The 19,664-nt window shown below is 42.4% G+C and overlaps 4 protein-coding genes across 4 annotated transcripts; all 4 read left to right on the top strand.

Annotated features, from left to right (window-relative positions):
- The first annotated feature begins 318 nt into the window (after positions 1-318).
- rbm12bb (RNA binding motif protein 12Bb) lies at positions 319-4,968 on the top strand. Its single transcript, XM_076153837.1, has 2 exons — positions 319-455; positions 2,066-4,968. Exon 2 carries the CDS (start codon positions 2,088-2,090, stop codon positions 4,011-4,013), a length of 1,926 nt encoding a protein of 641 aa, XP_076009952.1. The 5' UTR covers positions 319-455; positions 2,066-2,087; the 3' UTR covers positions 4,014-4,968.
- Positions 4,969-5,194: 226 nt separating this feature from the next.
- Positions 5,195-7,177, top strand: gra (granulito). Its single transcript, XM_076153700.1, has 6 exons — positions 5,195-5,273; positions 6,058-6,140; positions 6,241-6,299; positions 6,426-6,497; positions 6,636-6,860; positions 6,990-7,177. Exons 2-6 carry the CDS (start codon positions 6,059-6,061, stop codon positions 7,017-7,019), a joined length of 468 nt encoding a protein of 155 aa, XP_076009815.1. The 5' UTR covers positions 5,195-5,273; position 6,058; the 3' UTR covers positions 7,020-7,177.
- Positions 7,178-9,048: 1,871 nt separating this feature from the next.
- LOC143003330 (uridine phosphorylase 1-like) lies at positions 9,049-12,566 on the top strand. Its single transcript, XM_076153934.1, has 7 exons — positions 9,049-9,306; positions 10,546-10,657; positions 10,756-10,914; positions 11,032-11,146; positions 11,407-11,616; positions 11,706-11,852; positions 11,967-12,566. Exons 1-7 carry the CDS (start codon positions 9,266-9,268, stop codon positions 12,116-12,118), a joined length of 936 nt encoding a protein of 311 aa, XP_076010049.1. The 5' UTR covers positions 9,049-9,265; the 3' UTR covers positions 12,119-12,566.
- Positions 12,567-14,617: 2,051 nt separating this feature from the next.
- LOC143003332 (uridine phosphorylase 1-like) lies at positions 14,618-18,144 on the top strand. Its single transcript, XM_076153936.1, has 7 exons — positions 14,618-14,876; positions 16,124-16,235; positions 16,334-16,492; positions 16,610-16,724; positions 16,985-17,194; positions 17,284-17,430; positions 17,545-18,144. The coding sequence occupies exons 1-7, from the start codon at positions 14,836-14,838 to the stop codon at positions 17,694-17,696; spliced, it is 936 nt and encodes a 311-aa protein (XP_076010051.1). The 5' UTR covers positions 14,618-14,835; the 3' UTR covers positions 17,697-18,144.
- The last annotated feature ends 1,520 nt before the right edge of the window (positions 18,145-19,664 follow it).

The following is a 19,664-nucleotide window of genomic DNA, read 5'->3' as shown; positions in this document are numbered from 1 at the left end:
CAATGGAATATGATTACGTCACAATTTGAGCACATTTGTAATAGCTACAATGGGCACTATCGATTGACTACAATAAGTAATAATAATAATTATGTTCACATAAAACAGATTTACAAACAACAAACAACTTTTATTATTTAGAGTGAAGTGCAGTAAACATAGCAGTCAATAGGTACTGGTTGTCGCAAACACGAATAAACTGCATTTGCCCAATGTCCTTCACATGTCACTAACTTTGATCTGTCCATACATCAGTGGACAGTGGAGCGTCTTTAATCACAAACCGGGTGTGTGTGTCGCAGTAAACACGGCACACGCCCTCCCTGTTACGACAGCCAGGCGCCGTAACGCAACACGCCTTGTCTAACGTGGTGGAGAGAGACGGAACCGAACTGAACCGAACTGTTTGACTCTATCCGCTGCTCTCGATTACATTTTATGTTCTAGTGGCCTGTGTAAGTTCGCATGGTGTTAGCTCATTAGCTAAATGTGTACGTAGATATAATGCATATATTGTTTCCGAGCTTGTCCCCCGACGAGCTAAAGCTAAAGGCCTGTAGCTAACTACGCTTTGTCCGGGCGGTAAGCATTAGCAGCTGCCACCTTGCTAATGCTAACTGCATTTGCCAAGGAAAATGGCGACTGCGTTAAATTACCGTCATAATTTTCTGTCGTGTTGTCTCACGCTAAGGAACGTCGTTATAAGTTTCTTTGTTCAAATTTCGGGGATAACGAAGTGTGCTTTGTGAACTCTAAAGTGTATGCCCTGCCCTGACTTCGGTAGCTTCTTAGTGACGTCACAGGTTTGTGTGGCGCCTGGGTAATGTTGCTATTTTCAATATATACGCTGTAAGTCTGTGCTTTGACCAACATTTGCGACATTTAAAGTGTTCTTCGCTGGCAATAAGGTAGAATAACTGTATCCCTTCGCTTTGGAGTGTCGCGGTTCTGGATCAGGTGTGGTTTGGGGAGAACTGAACGCTTATGTCACTTGTCATGCTTGGGATCCTGATGCGTGGTAAGGCTACCCTGATGGAGTGGGCTCTTCAAATTCTGCATGGCAGGACTGGGGACATCCGAATGGTTGGACAGGACTGTCTCAGTGTGAAATCTCCTAGGGGTGTTGACTGGAAACTGGCTATCATGGAACTTCCCTGAATTCACTTCTGGTGGTTAACCTGGAACATTCATTTCAACGTAACAGGTTCATGACTTTGGCTTGCTTTTGTGTTCTTTCAAAGATAAAACAATTCTGAAAATGGGGTGATATGGAGGAGGATCAGCCAAGGGGATTTCATCGCATAAATCTCGTCTTTTGGTCAAAGAATCTTGCAATAGTATAGTCCTCCCCGCTACACACAGTCAATAGCCTATAAGGTGACAAGTTACTGTATATTTGCATGTTGAATTAGTGACCCTAGTTTTGACATTTAGTACAGTTTTGTCTGTCACAAAATGTGACACTCTAGAGCCCTGACTCACTTATAATGTTTTATACTTGTAGTATGGTTCAATGTTTTCTGAGGTTGATTTAAAAGGCCCCATAACTAAGGATGTTGCCTAAGTAGTGTGTTCTATTGGATGGTTGTTATTCATTTATCAGTAGTTGGTTGTTATTAGTGATATCTTTAAAGCATGAATAATGGTCAAATGAATGTCAGACATTGAGCTTGATTGAAAGTATGGTCTTGAAAATGTTGGTTGGAATTATTTGGGGAAATGATTTGCAGTAGTCTATTGACCTAATTATCCTCGCCGCTGTCTCAACGTACTAGGGGCTTCGGCAACAGCTTTGTGTAATGAGACCGTCCATCCAAGAGCGTGACCTCTTTGTTGGATTGTTATTGTCCTACTCATCGATTGTAATTTCCACAGCAGTTGGTTTTTAAAGCTCCTTCCCTGGCCATTGATCCATTTCACTGGTGCACTCTGCTTCTGATGGCTTGGTTAGGAACGTCTGTCACTGTTTGAGCTCAGCGGTGTTAGGTTGGAATACCACGGAATTGAAGCTGAGATAGAGAAGCTTTGTCGGCAATAATGTTATTCTGTACCTCTCTGTCTGCAGGTGCTGTTGTTTGAGCTACAGCATGGTGGTGGTCATCCGTTTACAGGGACTCAGAGTCACAGCGGGTTCTGAGGATATTCGCAAGTTCTTCACTGGCCTCAAAATTCCAGATGGAGGTGTTCATATAATTGGTGGGGAGCAAGAAGAGGCGTTCATTATCTTTGCTTCAGACGAAGATGCAAGAAGAGCCATGACGCGGTCAGGAGGTTGCATTAGAGGTACACCTGTAATCTTGTTGCTGAGCAGCAAAGCAGAGATGCAAAATATGCTTGAGGAAAGCACCAAGATTGCACAGATGGCTCCACAACGGTCCCCAGAGGAGAGTTCAAGACGACTTGAAATGGAGCCTGCAAAAGGAGCTAGAAGATCTGGGCACCCTGAGGCAGGTAGAAGATCAGGCCACCCCCAACCTCAGTTCCAGAGTCCTTCATTTAACTCAAATGATGGCATGTATGTGTTCCTAAAGGGATTGCCATTCTCTGTGACTGAGAAAGAGATTGTTGAGTTCTTTAGCGGCTTACTTGTTGACGACATGATCTTATTAAAAAACGCCAGTGGCCAAAACAATGGGCAAGCCCTCGTCAAGTTTGCAACAACTCAGGATGCCTGCGATGGACTGAAGAGGGATAGGGAATACATTGGCACAAGGTATGTGGATGTTTACACAGCAACAGAAAAACAGTGGTGCAAAGTTGGTGGTACTCTGGTAATGGCTGACAAAAACGATGGCACGTTTGAGAGAGGGAGGTCACCAGATCGCACTCTGAGGAATCCACAACTTCGTGAGAGGTCACGATCACCTTTGGTCCCAGGCTCCAGCTCTGAGGAGGAGTTTTGCGTTTTTTTGGAAAATCTTTCCTTAGCAGTAGAGAATGAACACATCAAAAATCTCCTTCATCCTGCAAGAATTGAGAATGACCAGATCCTGTACATGCATGGAGACAATGGGAGAAGAACACGATCCGCATTTGTGCTGTTCAAGAGTCTGAGGGACTACTGTGCGGCATTATCTCATCATAATGAAGAATTTCACAACCGGCGTGTTTCCATCACCACGGTCACAAGAGAGAAAATGATTTCCATTCTAAAGTCTTCAAAGGTCAATGAAAGTCCTCCCGGGAATTCTGCAGGCTTTCAAGAGAGGCCTCCATCTCATTCCAAGGAACCTTATGACTCTGAGAGAATATGTGTGTACATGAGGAATCTTCCATTTGATGTGCGGAAAGTAGAGATCATTGACATCTTCCTTGGGTATAAAGTTACAGAGGACAAAGTGATCTTGTTGGTTGACAATAGAGGTGCTGGGCTTGGAGAGGCTTTGGTTCTCTTCCCGTCTGAAAGGGATGCTTTAAATGCACAGTCTCTCAATGGAAAACGGTTCCTTGGCTCTGAGGTCATGTTGAAATGCATTTCACGCTCTCAGATTGAGCAGTTTGGTGTTGAGCTACCTAGAGTGCAACAGCCGCCGCCATCAAGAGAGGAGAAGTACTCATCCTGGGGCAGCGAGGCGTCCTATCGTCAGGGGGACACGACACCGCGTTCAGAAGGAAAGATCCCTCGCAATGGTAACATGTCCATGACTAATCAACAGACTCATACCCGTGGAGGCAGTGACTATGATTCCTACACAGCAGGACCTCGTGCTTCTCAAGAGAAAGGGAATGGCTCTGCTAACGATGGCTTTGTGCCCTCTGTGCAGAATTTTGACGGTCCCACCTGCATAAAGCTGGTGAATCTGCCGTTCCAAATCACAACTGAAGAAATATATGACTTTTGCTACGGATATCGCATCATCCCTGGATCTGTGTCACTGCAACACGACAGGCACGGAAGACCCAAAGGTTCAGCCACTGTAGTCTTTGGATCCCGAAAGGAGGCGTTAACGGCAATTGACGAACTGAGTGGACGACCAATAGGTGCAAGGAAAATACAGTTAATATTTGTGTGAAAACAAGATTTCTGCCACCACACCTGACTAGGCATAAATGTGGTTTCTCACATTGTCGTTTAAAATGAATGATTAAAGCAAGTAATGTGAAGTTTTTTAATGTAGGGTATTTTTATGTTTATGAATACACTACATTTACACATTTTTAATGATATATTTTTTGGTGGGCAGTAAAGTTTTGGTAATGCAGTTTTTGTATCAATCCTTAAAGCGATATATTTGTTTTGGTTTTTCATTGAACTGGTGGGATTCACCAAATGTTGCATCACTGTGTATAGGAAAGTGCATTCAAGTATTTCTTCAGTATTGTAATTTTAAAAGCTGAAATTCTAAAAAAAAAAAAAAAAAAGTTCCCATACGTCATGTGTGTCATTTGAAACGCTGACAAGTCTCGTCTGTGTTGTGCAGAGTCCATAGAATGTTTATTCTGTCTGATCTTTTACTCTACCTTGCACAACAATTATGCAATTCATCTATTGAGTCATCAAATGCTTGAAAATATATTGCATTGTCTTAATTTTGGGTATTATATTCTATCCATTTAAAAAGATAATTTCCATTTTGTATGTTTTCTCTATAAAGGAATGCTACATTTCTAGATGAAATAGCATTACGTTTTTAGAAGAATGAGGCCGTTGAGGTTGTTAGCGTGCAATGCTTTTTAAACCATCGGCCTAGAATGTGAAACACTGAGATGATTGTTTGAAGCATTACAAGATGCTTTCCCTTTAAGGATTGCAGAGTGAAATCCAGACCTCTACTTCATAGTCAGTCAAACATTGTCATATTGTGCCGTACATGTGCTTTTTACAAATTTAATATATGCAAATGTTTTTTTTAGGGTCTCTGTGCCAATTCAACTGTTTTTGGTTAAATGAACTTTTGCATGGCCCTGTAATACCGGAATTGCAGGGATGCATACACTGAAAAATAAAAACACTATTTTGCCAAATATACTGACTATATATACTGTATACCGCTCTCTACCCTTGGTTCATTCTAATTATGAGTTTTATTCGAAGCCGTTCTACACGCTGAAGACCGGTTTGGCTGCTGGAGGGTCTAGATTTATCAAGCGCAAACAGGAGATCATCTCCTGTCAACAACCTGATAAATGCACGAAACGTAATCGGATTTAATTTTAACGCGCTGCAATGATCTTACTTTGAAATTCAACCGGAAGCTGCAGTGTCATCATTTTGCAGAGGGTGCATGAGAGGACAGCGCTCTGGGAAACTTCAAAACGTTTTTACGACTCAGGTGAATAATTAAGCATAAACTTTAACTTTACAATGATACCATCTTTAATCTCTAACTCCGCCTTTATAGTTTGAGCTTTAAACTGTGGTGAAATTAGTATAGTTCTTATCACGGATCATGTTTCGGCATCATTTCATGTACTTGCCAGCCAGGTCACATTGGGAATCGGTAAAATCCTGTTAACAGCAGTAATGGTGAACACAAATCAATGTGTAATGGTGGACATACTTGCTTCTTTCATATACTAACATGATGAACGTTTGATGATGAAAGTGTTTACTTCAGTGCTCAACTCAGGCTAAGCGCTAACACCAAGTATACAGAGATTAATTGAGGTAAAGTTAGCTAACTAAACGAGGGAGCTAGTTTCGCACGATTCGGTTTAACCACAACTTTAATACCCATTTACATTCGAAATTACTTTTGCAAATTTGCCCTATCAAGCCTTGGATATTAACACATTGAACTTAATATTTAAAAGGTAACTTCAAGCCATTCAGTTTTATGCTATAAATTTATTATTTACTTAACTATCTATTATCAGGAGTCCCATTTGAGAACTTATTCTACCTGCTGTAAATGAGAAAATCTAATCTAGGGATCTAGTCATCATCTCTACAGATCCTTTTCTCTGTTTGTGTCAATTTATGGAGTGAAACATTAGTTAATTTCCTTTGATATGCATGCACAGGGGCCAGTACAAGGCCTGTAATCTGCAGCTGTGCACCGGCAATCATATAATATGTGACTCCATTAAATATTTACAAATCTCGACTGGATCCAGAATGGAAGTCCAATGTAAAAGAATTCTCCGAAAACACCTGCAGCCCGCCAGACCCCTCCGCCGCTGCATCCATGGTAACATTGGTATGTATGCACCTTCAACATGCTTCAACACGAACTGGCTTGGGTTCGGGTTTGATGACAATGGCACATAAGCAATTTACCATCGTATTATTTCATTTAGAGCCTGAAAGGATTGCTGACACGTGTGCACAGGCACACACGGAGGTAGAGGACCCAGAGGTGAGCAGCACCACATAACACTCAAAGGGACACGATTCTGCCTCACAATGACTCTCAGTAAATCATCAGCTAATGTGGACAAGATCGACTACTTCTGAATCAATGTTTTGATTTTCTAATTGAAAGAGGAATATGGATGTGGAGCTATTCGACAAGCTTGTTGACCCCCAGAAAGAGAAAGAAGGTAAACCATGCATCTGAGCTCATCTGGAAGCTTTTGAGGAAAACACCTATTGTAGTTGATGTGAGAACAGTGGCAGAAGCAGAGTTATTTGTTTTTATTGCTGCTGGAAGAGCATAGGAGTATTGTAGAGGCCAGGCCAAGCTTGGTAATCAACATCAGCCACCGGTCCTCAGAAAACAACACATCCAAATAGTTCTCGTGTAAAATCTCAATCAAGTCAAAATCAATCGATTCCAATACATTTTGCTCATCATGCTGTGTTTTCCCTAGAGAAAATATATTACACAAGAGAATTTTTACTCAGTCTGGAGAGTTGCCCTTTGTCCAAGCGGAGGCCAGAAAATTTGCTCGATCACCCTGTCATCTTACCCAAGGCAGTAAGTTGGGCGTTTTTCGATCTGTCTCACTGGAATGACATCACCACGGAGATTGTAGATGATCTCAGATACCCAACAGGAAATATTTGGCTGTTGATGAATGATTTCATATTTTATACACCTTCACAGCGACAATGCGGGCTGCACTACTTGAGATGAGACGGAATCAGGAATCGGGCAAGAGAAGAAATGTGAGCATACATTCAGAACACCTACTGTGCATAATTCGAATCACTTCACTATCAAACTCTGTGTCCATTCATTTTCTTCTTAGGGAACCAAAACATGACAGTTTGGGCTTTGCAGAGTTTGCAATTCAGCCACATTGCGAAAAGACAATGACACTATCTGCATATTTCCTGTTTCCAGTTTAGCCGACTAGATTTGCTGCTGTGTTTGTGTGGAGTGGATAGAGTTTGGAAAGATGGAAGTAAAGTTAGAGATGCTTCAGTCATGAAGTTTCAAGACATTTGCACAGATTCACCCGATACTGTGTTTCTGCTACCAGTGTCATTAGCAGTGTTTTTTCCTTTGATGTTTATTTAAATTGTTTTTTTTTGCTTACAAAGAGACTAATGAGTGTTTGCAGTACTTTTGCACGTATTCATAATACTAAAACCAGTTTGCGTTTGTTGTTGTTGTTGTTAATTATGGGTGTAGAAGTCTGTGCTTGGATGTTCTGCAGTGAATGACTCAAGCTACAGTGAAAGTATTAATAATCATGTAGAATATTCCAAAAAATAACACAAGTACTATTTTAATTATTGTCCTGCATTTCATTTCAATACTGCAGCAACTCTGTACTCGAACAGTCTCCGACATATCATTTCGTTTGAGTCACAAAAGACCAAACCTTACTGAAATGACTGCAGATTTACTGTCTGTCCTCTGGTGCACGTTGGGATTGAGTGTCTTACTGAAAGTTGTAAATATGTTCACTCATAAAAAACAGTTTGACTTTCACAGTGTGATCTGTTGATGTTTTCTTTTGTGGATATGTCTCCGTACTCAACATCACTACTATTCATCGTAAAATAGAAAGATTTATTCGGCTGAGAATAATGTGTAATTTGCGATAGATTTGTCCTCATCAGAAACCCTTTAAACAGTTTAATAGGAGGCGTTACTTTGATGTTTTGATGTTTTGAAGGAAATGCATCCTCTTTCACTTCTGTGGTTGTTTACGCCCAGGACATTAAAATATTATCCGGTCTTACTAGTTCCTATCCTTTCCATGGCATCTCAGGTGATAAACTCCACTGAGTCATTATTTATTTAACAAGACATTTGCCAAAATGCAGAATTCCTGTGTGAAAATCTGTGAACACCCATGGTTAAATAATTTGTAGCACCACTTAGTCTCTGATGTTATTATGGAGGAACATTGGCCTCCTCCTCTATAAAACATTGGAGGAGCTCTAAATTTAGAACCTGCATGGTGGTCCGGAACTCAGTATTCAAGAATTCATAGACAGAGTTCATGATCGCAAGGTGGAGAAATGAAACAATGCTGCTCCACGATAATCAAAGGACTGGGGTCAAACTCTAAATACTTGAATGTAAGCCATTAGTCACATGCTGCTGTCACTCACAAACAGGGACATAGACTGTATCATGCCTGAATTGTCTTCACGTTAGTACAGAACGATGCATGTTGTTAATCTATGTAATCATCAGACATTTGACATCAACAAGAAAAATGGCTGACCTTCTGAGTGATAACGAGATGATAGAGTAGACTTTGTGTCTTTATTGTGAAATTTAGTTTAATCATTCACAATCCTGGCTGTTTGCTTGCTTGCAATGTTACACATGAGCTCATCTCTCTTGAAGGATCAGTAACCGCAGCTGTGTGTAAATGGACCTGATGCATCACTGAAGTTGTGGTCTCATTGTGTAATTTTGCACTTTAGTTTCTTTACTCCCAACAAAAGAGCTCTGTATTGTATCGTAGAGTAAGTTACTGTAATTACTCTTTGGGGAGTGATCACAATAGTTTCTGGTACAGTACAGACACAATCCTCGTCATCATTAAGCAGGGTGTCTATGTAGTGACCAGGATGAAGATTGACAGACGTGGTGTGATCCTCGTGTCGACCAGCCGGGGAACGGGGTGGGGGGTTCTGGTGCTACGTGACAAAAGACGAAAACCCGCATGGATGCTGGGACGGCTCACAGCAAAGTGAGGTGTGACTTAATCGTGGGCGGGGTTTCGTGTCGTGCTGTCGCCACATCAACGGTGCGTTTTTGTAACGGCGAAACCTAAACTGACGGAAAGTTAGAGACTCGGACTCAGATCAGCTTCAGCCTAAAAGTAAAGGTTTTAGTGAAGAGGCATAGTCTGCTCCACTCGCATCCCGGCTGCTCACTGTGACCCTGGACTTGTTTAGAGACCCGGGAACGAGATGGACCCAAAGCGCGACCTTCAAACCGCATCATGCTGGAGGTGAGAAGTTTGGTTCCCGGTTCAATGACACCTGAATGCCCCCGAACCTCTGTGTGGGGAAACTGCTTCACTTTGCTACAGTCTGTGTGTCTATTAAGGATTGAGGAAATGATGTGACCATACCAGGATACTGACTCACAGGCTTCACAAACAGGGTGTGGTGATCATTTTCTGTTCTTGAAAAGGAATGTTTTATATTAAGTATTAAAAGTAAACATTTACTTGTGGAGGAAGAGGGCTTCATAACAACAACACAAGTTTTTTTTTCCAACTAGAAGCTCTGCATCTTCACAGCATGTGGGACCACCACCATGGCCACATTCATGAAAAATGACTTTGATTCAACCCTCTGTATGTTACATACGGGTGAGCGTTACATGTTCTACGTGAAACCAAGGGGATTTCATTAAAAAAAACTTGAACCAGATGTATCACTTACGCCAGTGGTGGTCACCCCCCGTCACCCCCCGACCCGTATTGTTGTATGTTGTGCCCCCCCGATCGGGCCGACCCGTATGGGGGCGCGCGAAACAATTCCGATCTATAATAGGGGGGCCCTGCTGAAAAACCACTGCGTTAGGGAACCACTGACTTACGCCATAGTTTAACGAAGGATTCATTTGAACCAAGTCGATTACTACTAATACATCATATTATAGTTATAATATATTTAAAATAATGACCCTATCCATGAATAGCTCCCGTAACATGGCATGTGCTGTGACCTTAATGTCAGTGATGTTATAGGACATGACAGTGTGTCAATGACCTCTGAACAATGTTTCTGCCATGTTTTGTGGGAATAATGCTGCTGCAGCTTCGAACAACACACACACACACACACACACACACACACACACACACACACACACACACACACACACACACACACACACACAGAATAAGATAGAGACGCCTCTACCTAAATCGGCTCTATTTGGGACCCAGCGGCAATCCAATCCCGGAAATGCAAACAGAAAGTCGTTTTGGACACTGCGCTTTACTGAACCTTGCGCGCGCGTGTGTGTGTGTGTGTGTGTGTGTGTGTGCGCGCGCGTGTGCGTACGTGCAAACTACGTGCAAACTATCATTTTCTCCCGCTTCGCTCTCTGTTGTTGTTTTGTTTTCATTTCGTACACATGCTTGATTTTGTGCTACAGTCACTAAAGCACAACAATCATAGTTAGTCTGGGTAAGTTTTGTCTGCTTATATTGACAAAACGGATCTCTCTTCATCAGCCCTGTCTTTGTGCACAACCCCCACCTGGATGCAATGACAGACGACTTTCTCTACCACTTCAACCTGGGAACCAAGACTCACAACCTGCCAGCCATGTTTGGTGATGTCAAAGTATGAAACATTATCTCCTGTTAGAATGCAATCCTTTTTCTGTGGTACAGTATTCTTTATTTACTAATGGTGCTGTGTGTGTGTGTGTTTCCTTCCAGTTTGTGTGTGTTGGGGGCAGCCCCTGGAGGATGAAAGATTTCATTGAGTACATTGCTGCTGAGCTGGACATGAAGGACCCCAAATCAGATTATCCCAACATCTGTGTTGGAACAGACCGTTATGCCATGTACAAAGTTGGACCTGTCCTCTCTGTCAGTGTATGTAAACTCTCAAAATCATTTAATAACAATTTCAGTAATCTATAAAGCAATATTTTAAATCCACGATTGATTATGCAGAGCTGCAATGTAACATCTGTGCTTCCTGGCTTTCAGCATGGAATTGGCATCCCGTCCATTGCCATAATGTTGCATGAGCTATTTAAGCTCCTCCATCACGCAAATTGCTCCGATGTTACAATCTTACGCATTGGAACATCAGGTGGAATAGGTAAGATGCATATCTGTTATACAAATGCCTAATGCCACTGTATCAAACTAGAAATCCGATTATGACTTTAATCCCAAGGCTGCAACTGTGCCTGTATTCAGTCTCTGGGTCTCAAGGGTTGAAAGCAGAAGACTTCACACAGGATTGTTCGTAAATGTTGGCTGGTCTGATCTATACTGTAGTAATTCCACAGGAGGACGCCCAAATCCATTTATTTGTTCTTATATCAACCTTCCTGTATTTCCTGTCTTGCTTTCCAGGCCTTGCACCAGGCACCGTTGTTGTCACCAAGCAGTCTGTGGATGCCAGCTTCCAGCCTAAGTTTGAGCAGGTGATCCTGGGCAAGATGGTGGTGCGCAACACTGACCTGAGCCAAAGTCTGGCTGAGGAGCTGTTACAGTGCAGCAAGGAGCTGAATCAGTTTGAGACGGTGATAGGAAACACCATGTGTACTCTGGACTTCTATGAAGGTATGGACGCTGGTGCGTTTTAGGTGTAATTCACATAGTTCACTGACATCTTGACAGTGATTCCTTCATCCGTCTGTGTTTCTGTCCAGGTCAGGGACGTTTGGATGGTGCCTTCTGCTCTTACACTGAGAAAGACAAACAGGACTACTTAAATAAAGCCTCTGAAGCAGGAGTCTGCAATATTGAAATGGAGTCCTTAGTCTTTGCTGCTATGTGCAAGCTGAGTGGTGTACGAGGTAAGAAGAGCCCAGACAGACATGATGTTAGCACCGGCCTACGCCTCTCAAACCACAGAATACTCGAGTGTCTTGGTGTTTTTAATGCCGCCATCATTTCCTGTTGTCCTTCAGCTGCTGTAGTCTGTGTGACGCTGCTGGATCGACTGAAGGGAGATCAGCTCAGCAGCTCTCACGATGTTCTTCAATGTTACCAAAAACATCCTCAGGTACTGGCTGGCCACTACATCAAGAAGCAGCTGAGTGCCAAGGCAGGACCTCCCTAACTGAACCTACACTGAAAACACTGGGCATCATCTATCTGCACTATAGCCTACTGAATAATACCCACAATCCATACTATAATAACCACGGAATTTACTTCTGTTCACATTGATGTAATTGATTGTTTTTCACCATTATTATAACCTTATTATAAAGGTTTTTTACTCTTGAATGACAAAATGCACTGTGTATTACCTTTTTTTTACCCCATTCTTTCTGAACACACCATTTTTTAAATATTCAAATATATTACCAAACAGTTATCAAAATGGCAATTAGTCATGTAAATGTATTCACAAGGACCAAAACAGGACTGTGTGATGTGTTCAGGTCAAATTTGCAGTGCAGTGATATAGATTATATGGAGATAATAATACTATTTTTTTATTTTGATATTGAAACTATTGTGCCTTTGTTTCTACAATAAATATGGTCAACAGTGTAGACACATTTCATCTGTCTGAATGATCTTATTCGGTTGATGTTAGAATATGTTATGTGTCATGTTCTTAAGGACGACTGGACGGATGGACACACAACTTGCTCTCTCTCTGTCACTCATAGCGGCTCAAGTCACACAACTGAATTGACTTTGACTCCACTCACACATTTGCTGACTCAGACTTGACATAATCAGAAACACCTTGACATCACTTGGACTTGAGACTATAAACCTTCTTCCAACTCAAAGCTGTGAAAAAATACAGATATTAAGTTCTTATAGTGCAAATCATATATTCTATCTAGAAAAAGTAAATACTGATCCACATGTACTGTAAATTGCCTCTTCAAAGTACTGTAGGCGTGTTGGCGAGGCAGACGATGGTCACGGAGTGCGCGTCAGAGGACAGAGGAGGGTCCGCCTGCGCGCTCCCGTGCCCGCCCCCCCCCCCCATCCGCCTGCGCACTCCCGTGTCTCTCATTCTGCTACCGGATCCTCGCCGGCTCTATTCGCTGACTCAGTGCCTTAAGCAGCATCACTGTTCACCTGACGGGAGCTCCAGCATCCTCCGTGGAGAAATACAAAAGCCATGGCCAAGACAGCGACCGGTAAGCATGATCATTCTCCCCCATTGTTACATGAAGGGAGGGATGGAGGGATGGAGGGGTGAAGGGACCGACTGCGTTTCTTTCTCTGGAGCCGCCTCGGCCCGGTGTGATTGCCGGCTGATGCCTGTGAAAAAAATTGTTTTTTTTGCTTACAAAGAGACTAATGAGTGTTTGCAGTACTTTTGCACGTATTCATAATACTAAAACCAGTTTGCGTTTGTTGTTGTTGTTGTTAATTATGGGTGTAGAAGTCTGTGCTTGGATGTTCTGCAGTGAATGACTCAAGCTACAGTGAAAGTATTAATAATCATGTAGAATATTCCAAAAAATAACACAAGTACTATTTTAATTATTGTCCTGCATTTCATTTCAATACTGCAGCAACTCTGTACTCGAACAGTCTCCGACATATCATTTCGTTTGAGTCACAAAAGACCAAACCTTACTGAAATGACTGCAGATTTACTGTCTGTCCTCTGGTGCACGTTGGGATTGAGTGTCTTACTGAAAGTTGTAAATATGTTCACTCATAAAAAACAGTTTGACTTTCACAGTGTGATCTGTTGATGTTTTCTTTTGTGGATATGTCTCCGTACTCAACATCACTACTATTCATCGTAAAATAGAAAGATTTATTCGGCTGAGAATAATGTGTAATTTGCGATAGATTTGTCCTCATCAGAAACCCTTTAAACAGTTTAATAGGAGGCGTTACTTTGATGTTTTGATGCTTTGAAGGAAATGCATCCTGTTTCACCTCTGTGGTTGTTTACGCCCAGGACATTAAAATATTATCTGGTCTTACTAGTTCCTATCCTTTCCATGGCATCTCAGGTGATAAACTCCACTGAGTCATTATTTATTTAACAAGACATTTGCCAAAATGCAGAATTCCTGTGTGAAAATCTGTGAACACCCATGGTTAAATAATTTGTAGCACCACTTAGTCTCTGATGTTAGTATGGAGGAACATTGGCCTCCTCCTCTATAGAACATTGGAGGAGCTCTAAATTTAGAACCTGCATGGTGGTCCGGAACTCAGTATTCAAGAATTCATAGACAGAGTTCATGATCGCAAGGTGGAGAAATGAAACAATGCTGCTCCACGATAATCAAAGGACTGGGGTCAAACTCTAAATACTTGAATGTAAGCCATTAGTCACATGCTGCTGTCACTCACAAACAGGGACATATACTGTATCATGCCTGAATTGTCTTCACATTAGTACAGAACGATGCATGTTGTTAATCTATGTAATCATCAGACATTTGACATCAACAAGAAAAATGGTTGACCTTCTGAGTGATAACAAGAGATGATAGAGTAGACTTTGTGTCTTTATTGTGAAATTTAGTTTAATCACGGGGAACGGGATGGGGGGTTCTGGTGCTCCTACGTGGCAAAAGACGAAAACCCGCATGGATGCTGGGACGGCTCACAGCAAAGTGAGGTGTGACTTAATCGTGGGCGGGGTTTCGTGTCGTGCTGTCGCCACATCAACGGTGCGTTTTTGTAACGGCGAAACCTAAACTGACGGAAAGTTAGAGACTCGGACTCAGATCAGCTTCAGCCTAAAAGTAAAGGTTTTAGTGAAGAGGCATAGTCTGCTCCACTCGCATCCCGGCTGCTCACTGTGACCCTGGACTTGTTTAGAGACCCGGGAACGAGATGGACCCAAAGCGCGACCTTCAAACCGCATCATGCTGGAGGTGAGAAGTTTGGTTCCCGGTTCAATGACACCTGAATGCCCCCGAACCTCTGTGTGGGGAAACTGCTTCACTTTGCTACAGTCTGTGTGTCTATTAAGGATTGAGGAAATGATGTGACCATACCAGGATACTGACTCACAGGCTTCACAAACAGGGTGTGGTGATCATTTTCTGTTCTTGAAAAGGAATGTTTTATATTAAGTATTAAAAGTAAACATTTACTTGTGGAGGAAGAGGGCTTCATAACAACAACACAAGTTTTTTTTTCCAACTAGAAGCTCTGCATCTTCACAGCATGTGGGACCACCACCATGGCCACATTCATGAAAAATGACTTTGATTCAACCCTCTGTATGTTACATACGGGTGAGCGTTACATGTTCTACGTGAAACCAAGGGGATTTCATTAAAAAAAACTTGAACCAGATGTATCACTTACGCCAGTGGTGGTCACCCCCCGTCACCCCCCGACCCGTATTGTTTTATGTTGTGCCCCCCCGATCGGGCCGACCCGTATGGGGGCGCGCGAAACAATTCCGATCTATAATAGGGGGGCCCTGCTGAAAAACCACTGCGTTAGGGAACCACTGACTTACGCCATAGTTTAACGAAGGATTCATTTGAACCAAGTCGATTACTACTAATACATCATATTATAGTTATAATATATTTAAAATAATGACCCTATCCATGAATAGCTCCCGTAACATGGCATGTGCTGTGACCTTAATGTCAGTGATGTTATAGGACATGACAGTGTGTCAATGACCTCTGAACAATGTTTCTGCCATGTTTTGTGGGAATAATGCTGCTGCAGCTTCGAACAACACACACGCACACACACACACACACACACACACATACACACACACACACACACACACACACACACACACACACACACACAGAATAAGATAGAGACGCCTCTACCTAAATCGGCTCTATTTGGGACCCAGCGGCAATCCAATCCCGGAAATGCAAACAGAAAGTCGTTTTGGACACTGCGCTTTACTGAACCTTGCGCGCGCGTGTGTGTGTGTGTGTGTGTGTGTGTGTGCGCGCGCGTGTGCGTACGTGCAAACTACGTGCAAACTATCATTTTCTCCCGCTTCGCTCTCTGTTGTTGTTTTGTTTTCATTTCGTACACATGCTTGATTTTGTGCTACAGTCACTAAAGCACAACAATCATAGTTAGTCTGGGTAAGTTTTGTCTGCTTATATTGACAAAACGGATCTCTCTTCATCAGCCCTGTCTTTGTGCACAACCCCCACCTGGATGCAATGACAGACGACTTTCTCTACCACTTCAACCTGGGAACCAAGACTCACAACCTGCCAGCCATGTTTGGTGATGTCAAAGTATGAAACATTATCTCCTGTTAGAATGCAATCCTTTTTCTGTGGTACAGTATTCTTTATTTACTAATGGTGCTGTGTGTGTGTGTGTTTCCTTCCAGTTTGTGTGTGTTGGGGGCAGCCCCTGGAGGATGAAAGATTTCATTGAGTACATTGCTGCTGAGCTGGACATGAAGGACCCCAAATCAGATTATCCCAACATCTGTGTTGGAACAGACCGTTATGCCATGTACAAAGTTGGACCTGTCCTCTCTGTCAGTGTATGTAAACTCTCAAAATCATTTAATAACAATTTCAGTAATCTATAAAGCAATATTTTAAATCCACGATTGATTATGCAGAGCTGCAATGTAACATCTGTGCTTCCTGGCTTCCAGCATGGAATTGGCATCCCGTCCATTGCCATAATGTTGCATGAGCTATTTAAGCTCCTCCATCACGCAAATTGCTCCGATGTTACAATCTTACGCATTGGAACATCAGGTGGAATAGGTAAGATGCATATCTGTTATACAAATGCCTAATGCCACTGTATCAAACTAGAAATCCGATTATGACTTTAATCCCAAGGCTGCAACTGTGCCTGTATTCAGTCTCTGGGTCTCAAGGGTTGAAAGCAGAAGACTTCACACAGGATTGTTCGTAAATGTTGGCTGGTCTGATCTGTACTGTAGTAATTCCACAGGAGGACGCCCAAATCCATTTATTTGTTCTTATATCAACCTTCCTGTATTTCCTGTCTTGCTTTCCAGGCCTTGCACCAGGCACCGTTGTTGTCACCAAGCAGTCTGTGGATGCCAGCTTCCAGCCTAAGTTTGAGCAGGTGATCCTGGGCAAGATGGTGGTGCGCAACACTGACCTGAGCCAAAGTCTGGCTGAGGAGCTGTTACAGTGCAGCAAGGAGCTGAATCAGTTTGAGACGGTGATAGGAAACACCATGTGTACTCTGGACTTCTATGAAGGTATGGACGCTGGTGCGTTTTAGGTGTAATTCACATAGTTCACTGACATCTTGACAGTGATTCCTTCATCCGTCTGTGTTTCTGTCCAGGTCAGGGACGTTTGGATGGTGCCTTCTGCTCTTACACTGAGAAAGACAAACAGGACTACTTAAATAAAGCCTCTGAAGCAGGAGTCTGCAATATTGAAATGGAGTCCTTAGTCTTTGCTGCTATGTGCAAGCTGAGTGGTGTACGAGGTAAGAAGAGCCCAGACAGACATGATGTTAGCACAGGCCTACGCCTCTCAAACCACAGAATACTCGAGTGTCTTGGTGTTTTTAATGCCGCCATCATTTCCTGTTGTCCTTCAGCTGCTGTAGTCTGTGTGACGCTGCTGGATCGACTGAAGGGAGATCAGCTCAGCAGCTCTCACGATGTTCTTCAATGTTACCAAAAACATCCTCAGGTACTGGCTGGCCACTACATCAAGAAGCAGCTGAGTGCCAAGGCAGGACCTCCCTAACTGAACCTACACTGAAAACACTGGGCATCATCTATCTGCACTATAGCCTACTGAATAATACCCACAATCCATACTATAATAACCACGGAATTTACTTCTGTTCACATTGATGTAATTGATTGTTTTTCACCATTATTATAACCTTATTATAAAGGTTTTTTACTCTTGAATGACAAAATGCACTGTGTATTACCTTTTTTTTACCCCATTCTTTCTGAACACACCATTTTTTAAATATTCAAATATATTACCAAACGGTTTTCAAAATGGCAATTATTCATGTAAATGTATTCACAAGGACCAAAACAGGACTGTGTGATGTGTTCAGGTCAAATTTGCAGTGCAGTGATATAGATTATATGGAGGTAATAATACTATTTGTTTATTTTGATATTGAAACTATTGTGCCTTTGTTTCTACAATAAATATGGTCAACAGTGTAGACACATTTCATCTGTCTGAATGATCTTATTCGGTTGATGTTAGAATATGTTATGTGTCATGTTCTTAAGGACGACTGGACGGATGGACACACAACTTGCTCTCTCTCTGTCACTCATAGCGGCTCAAGTCACACAACTGAATTGACTTTGACTCCACTCACACATTTGCTGACTCAGACTTGACATAATCAGAAACACCTTGACATCACTTGGACTTGAGACTATAAACCTTCTCCCAACTCAAAGCTGTGAAAAAATACAGATATTAAGTTCTTATAGTGCAAATCATATATTCTATCTAGAAAAAGTAAATACTGATCCACATGTACTGTAAATTGCCTCTTCAAAGTACTGTAGGCGTGTTGGCGAGGCAGACGATGGTCACGGAGTGCGCGTCAGAGGACAGAGGAGGGTCCGCCTGCGCGCTCCCGTGCCCGCCCCCCCCCCCATCCGCCTGCGCGCTCCCGTGTCTCTCGCCCCCCGTCTGCTACCGGATCCTCGCCGGCTCTATTCGCTGACTCAGTGCCTTAAGCAGCATCACTGTTCACCTGACGGGAGCTCCAGCATCCTCCGTGGAGAAATACAAAAGCCATGGCCAAGACAGCGACCGGTAAGCATGATCATTCTCCCCCATTGTTACATGAAGGGAGGGATGGAGGGATGGAGGGGTGAAGGGACCGACTGCGTTTCTTTCTCTGGAGCCGCCTCGGCCCGGTGTGATTGCCGGCTGATGCCTGTAAAAAAAATTGTTTTTTTTTGCTTACAAAGAGACTAATGAGTGTTTGCAGTACTTTTGCACGTATTCATTATACTAAAACCAGTTTGCGTTTGTTGTTGTTGTTGTTAATTATGGGTGTAGAAGTCTGTGCTTGGATGTTCTGCAGTGAATGACTCAAGCTACAGTGAAAGTATTAATAATCATATAGAATATTCCAAAAAATAACACAAGTACTATTTTAATTACTGTCCTGCATTTCATTTCAATACTGCAGCAACTCTGTACTCGAACAGTCTCCGACATATCATTTCGAATCAGGAATCGGGCAAGAGAAGAAATGTGAGCGTACATTCAGAACACCTACTGTGCATAATTCGAATCACTTCACTATCAAACTCTGTGTCCATTCATTTTCTTCTAAGGGAACCAAAACATGACAGTTTGGGCTTTGCAGAGTTTGCAATTCAGCCACATTGCGAAAAGACAATGACACTATCTGCATATTTCCTGTTTCCAGTTTAGCCGACTAGATTTGCTGCTGTGTTTGTGTGGAGTGGATAGAGTTTGGAAAGACGGAAGTAAAGTTAGAGATGCTTCAGTCATGAAGTTTCAAGACATTTGCACAGATTCACACGATACTGTGTTTCTGCTACCAGTGTCATTATCAGTGTTTTTTACTTTTGATGTTTATTTAAATTGTTTTTTTTTGCTTACAAAGAGACTAATGAGTGTTTGCAGTACTTTTGCACATATTCATAAAACCAGTTTGCGTTTGTTGTTGTTGTTGTTAATTATGGGTGTAGAAGT

This window comes from Genypterus blacodes, unplaced genomic scaffold (assembly GCF_046128005.1).
Source record: "Genypterus blacodes isolate CSIRO-AG114 ecotype Tasmania unplaced genomic scaffold, CSIRO-AGI_Gbla_v1 ptg000059l_1, whole genome shotgun sequence".
In the NCBI taxonomy this organism is placed as follows: domain Eukaryota; kingdom Metazoa; phylum Chordata; class Actinopteri; order Ophidiiformes; family Ophidiidae; genus Genypterus; species Genypterus blacodes.
This window is presented reverse-complemented; position numbering and strand designations above follow the sequence as displayed.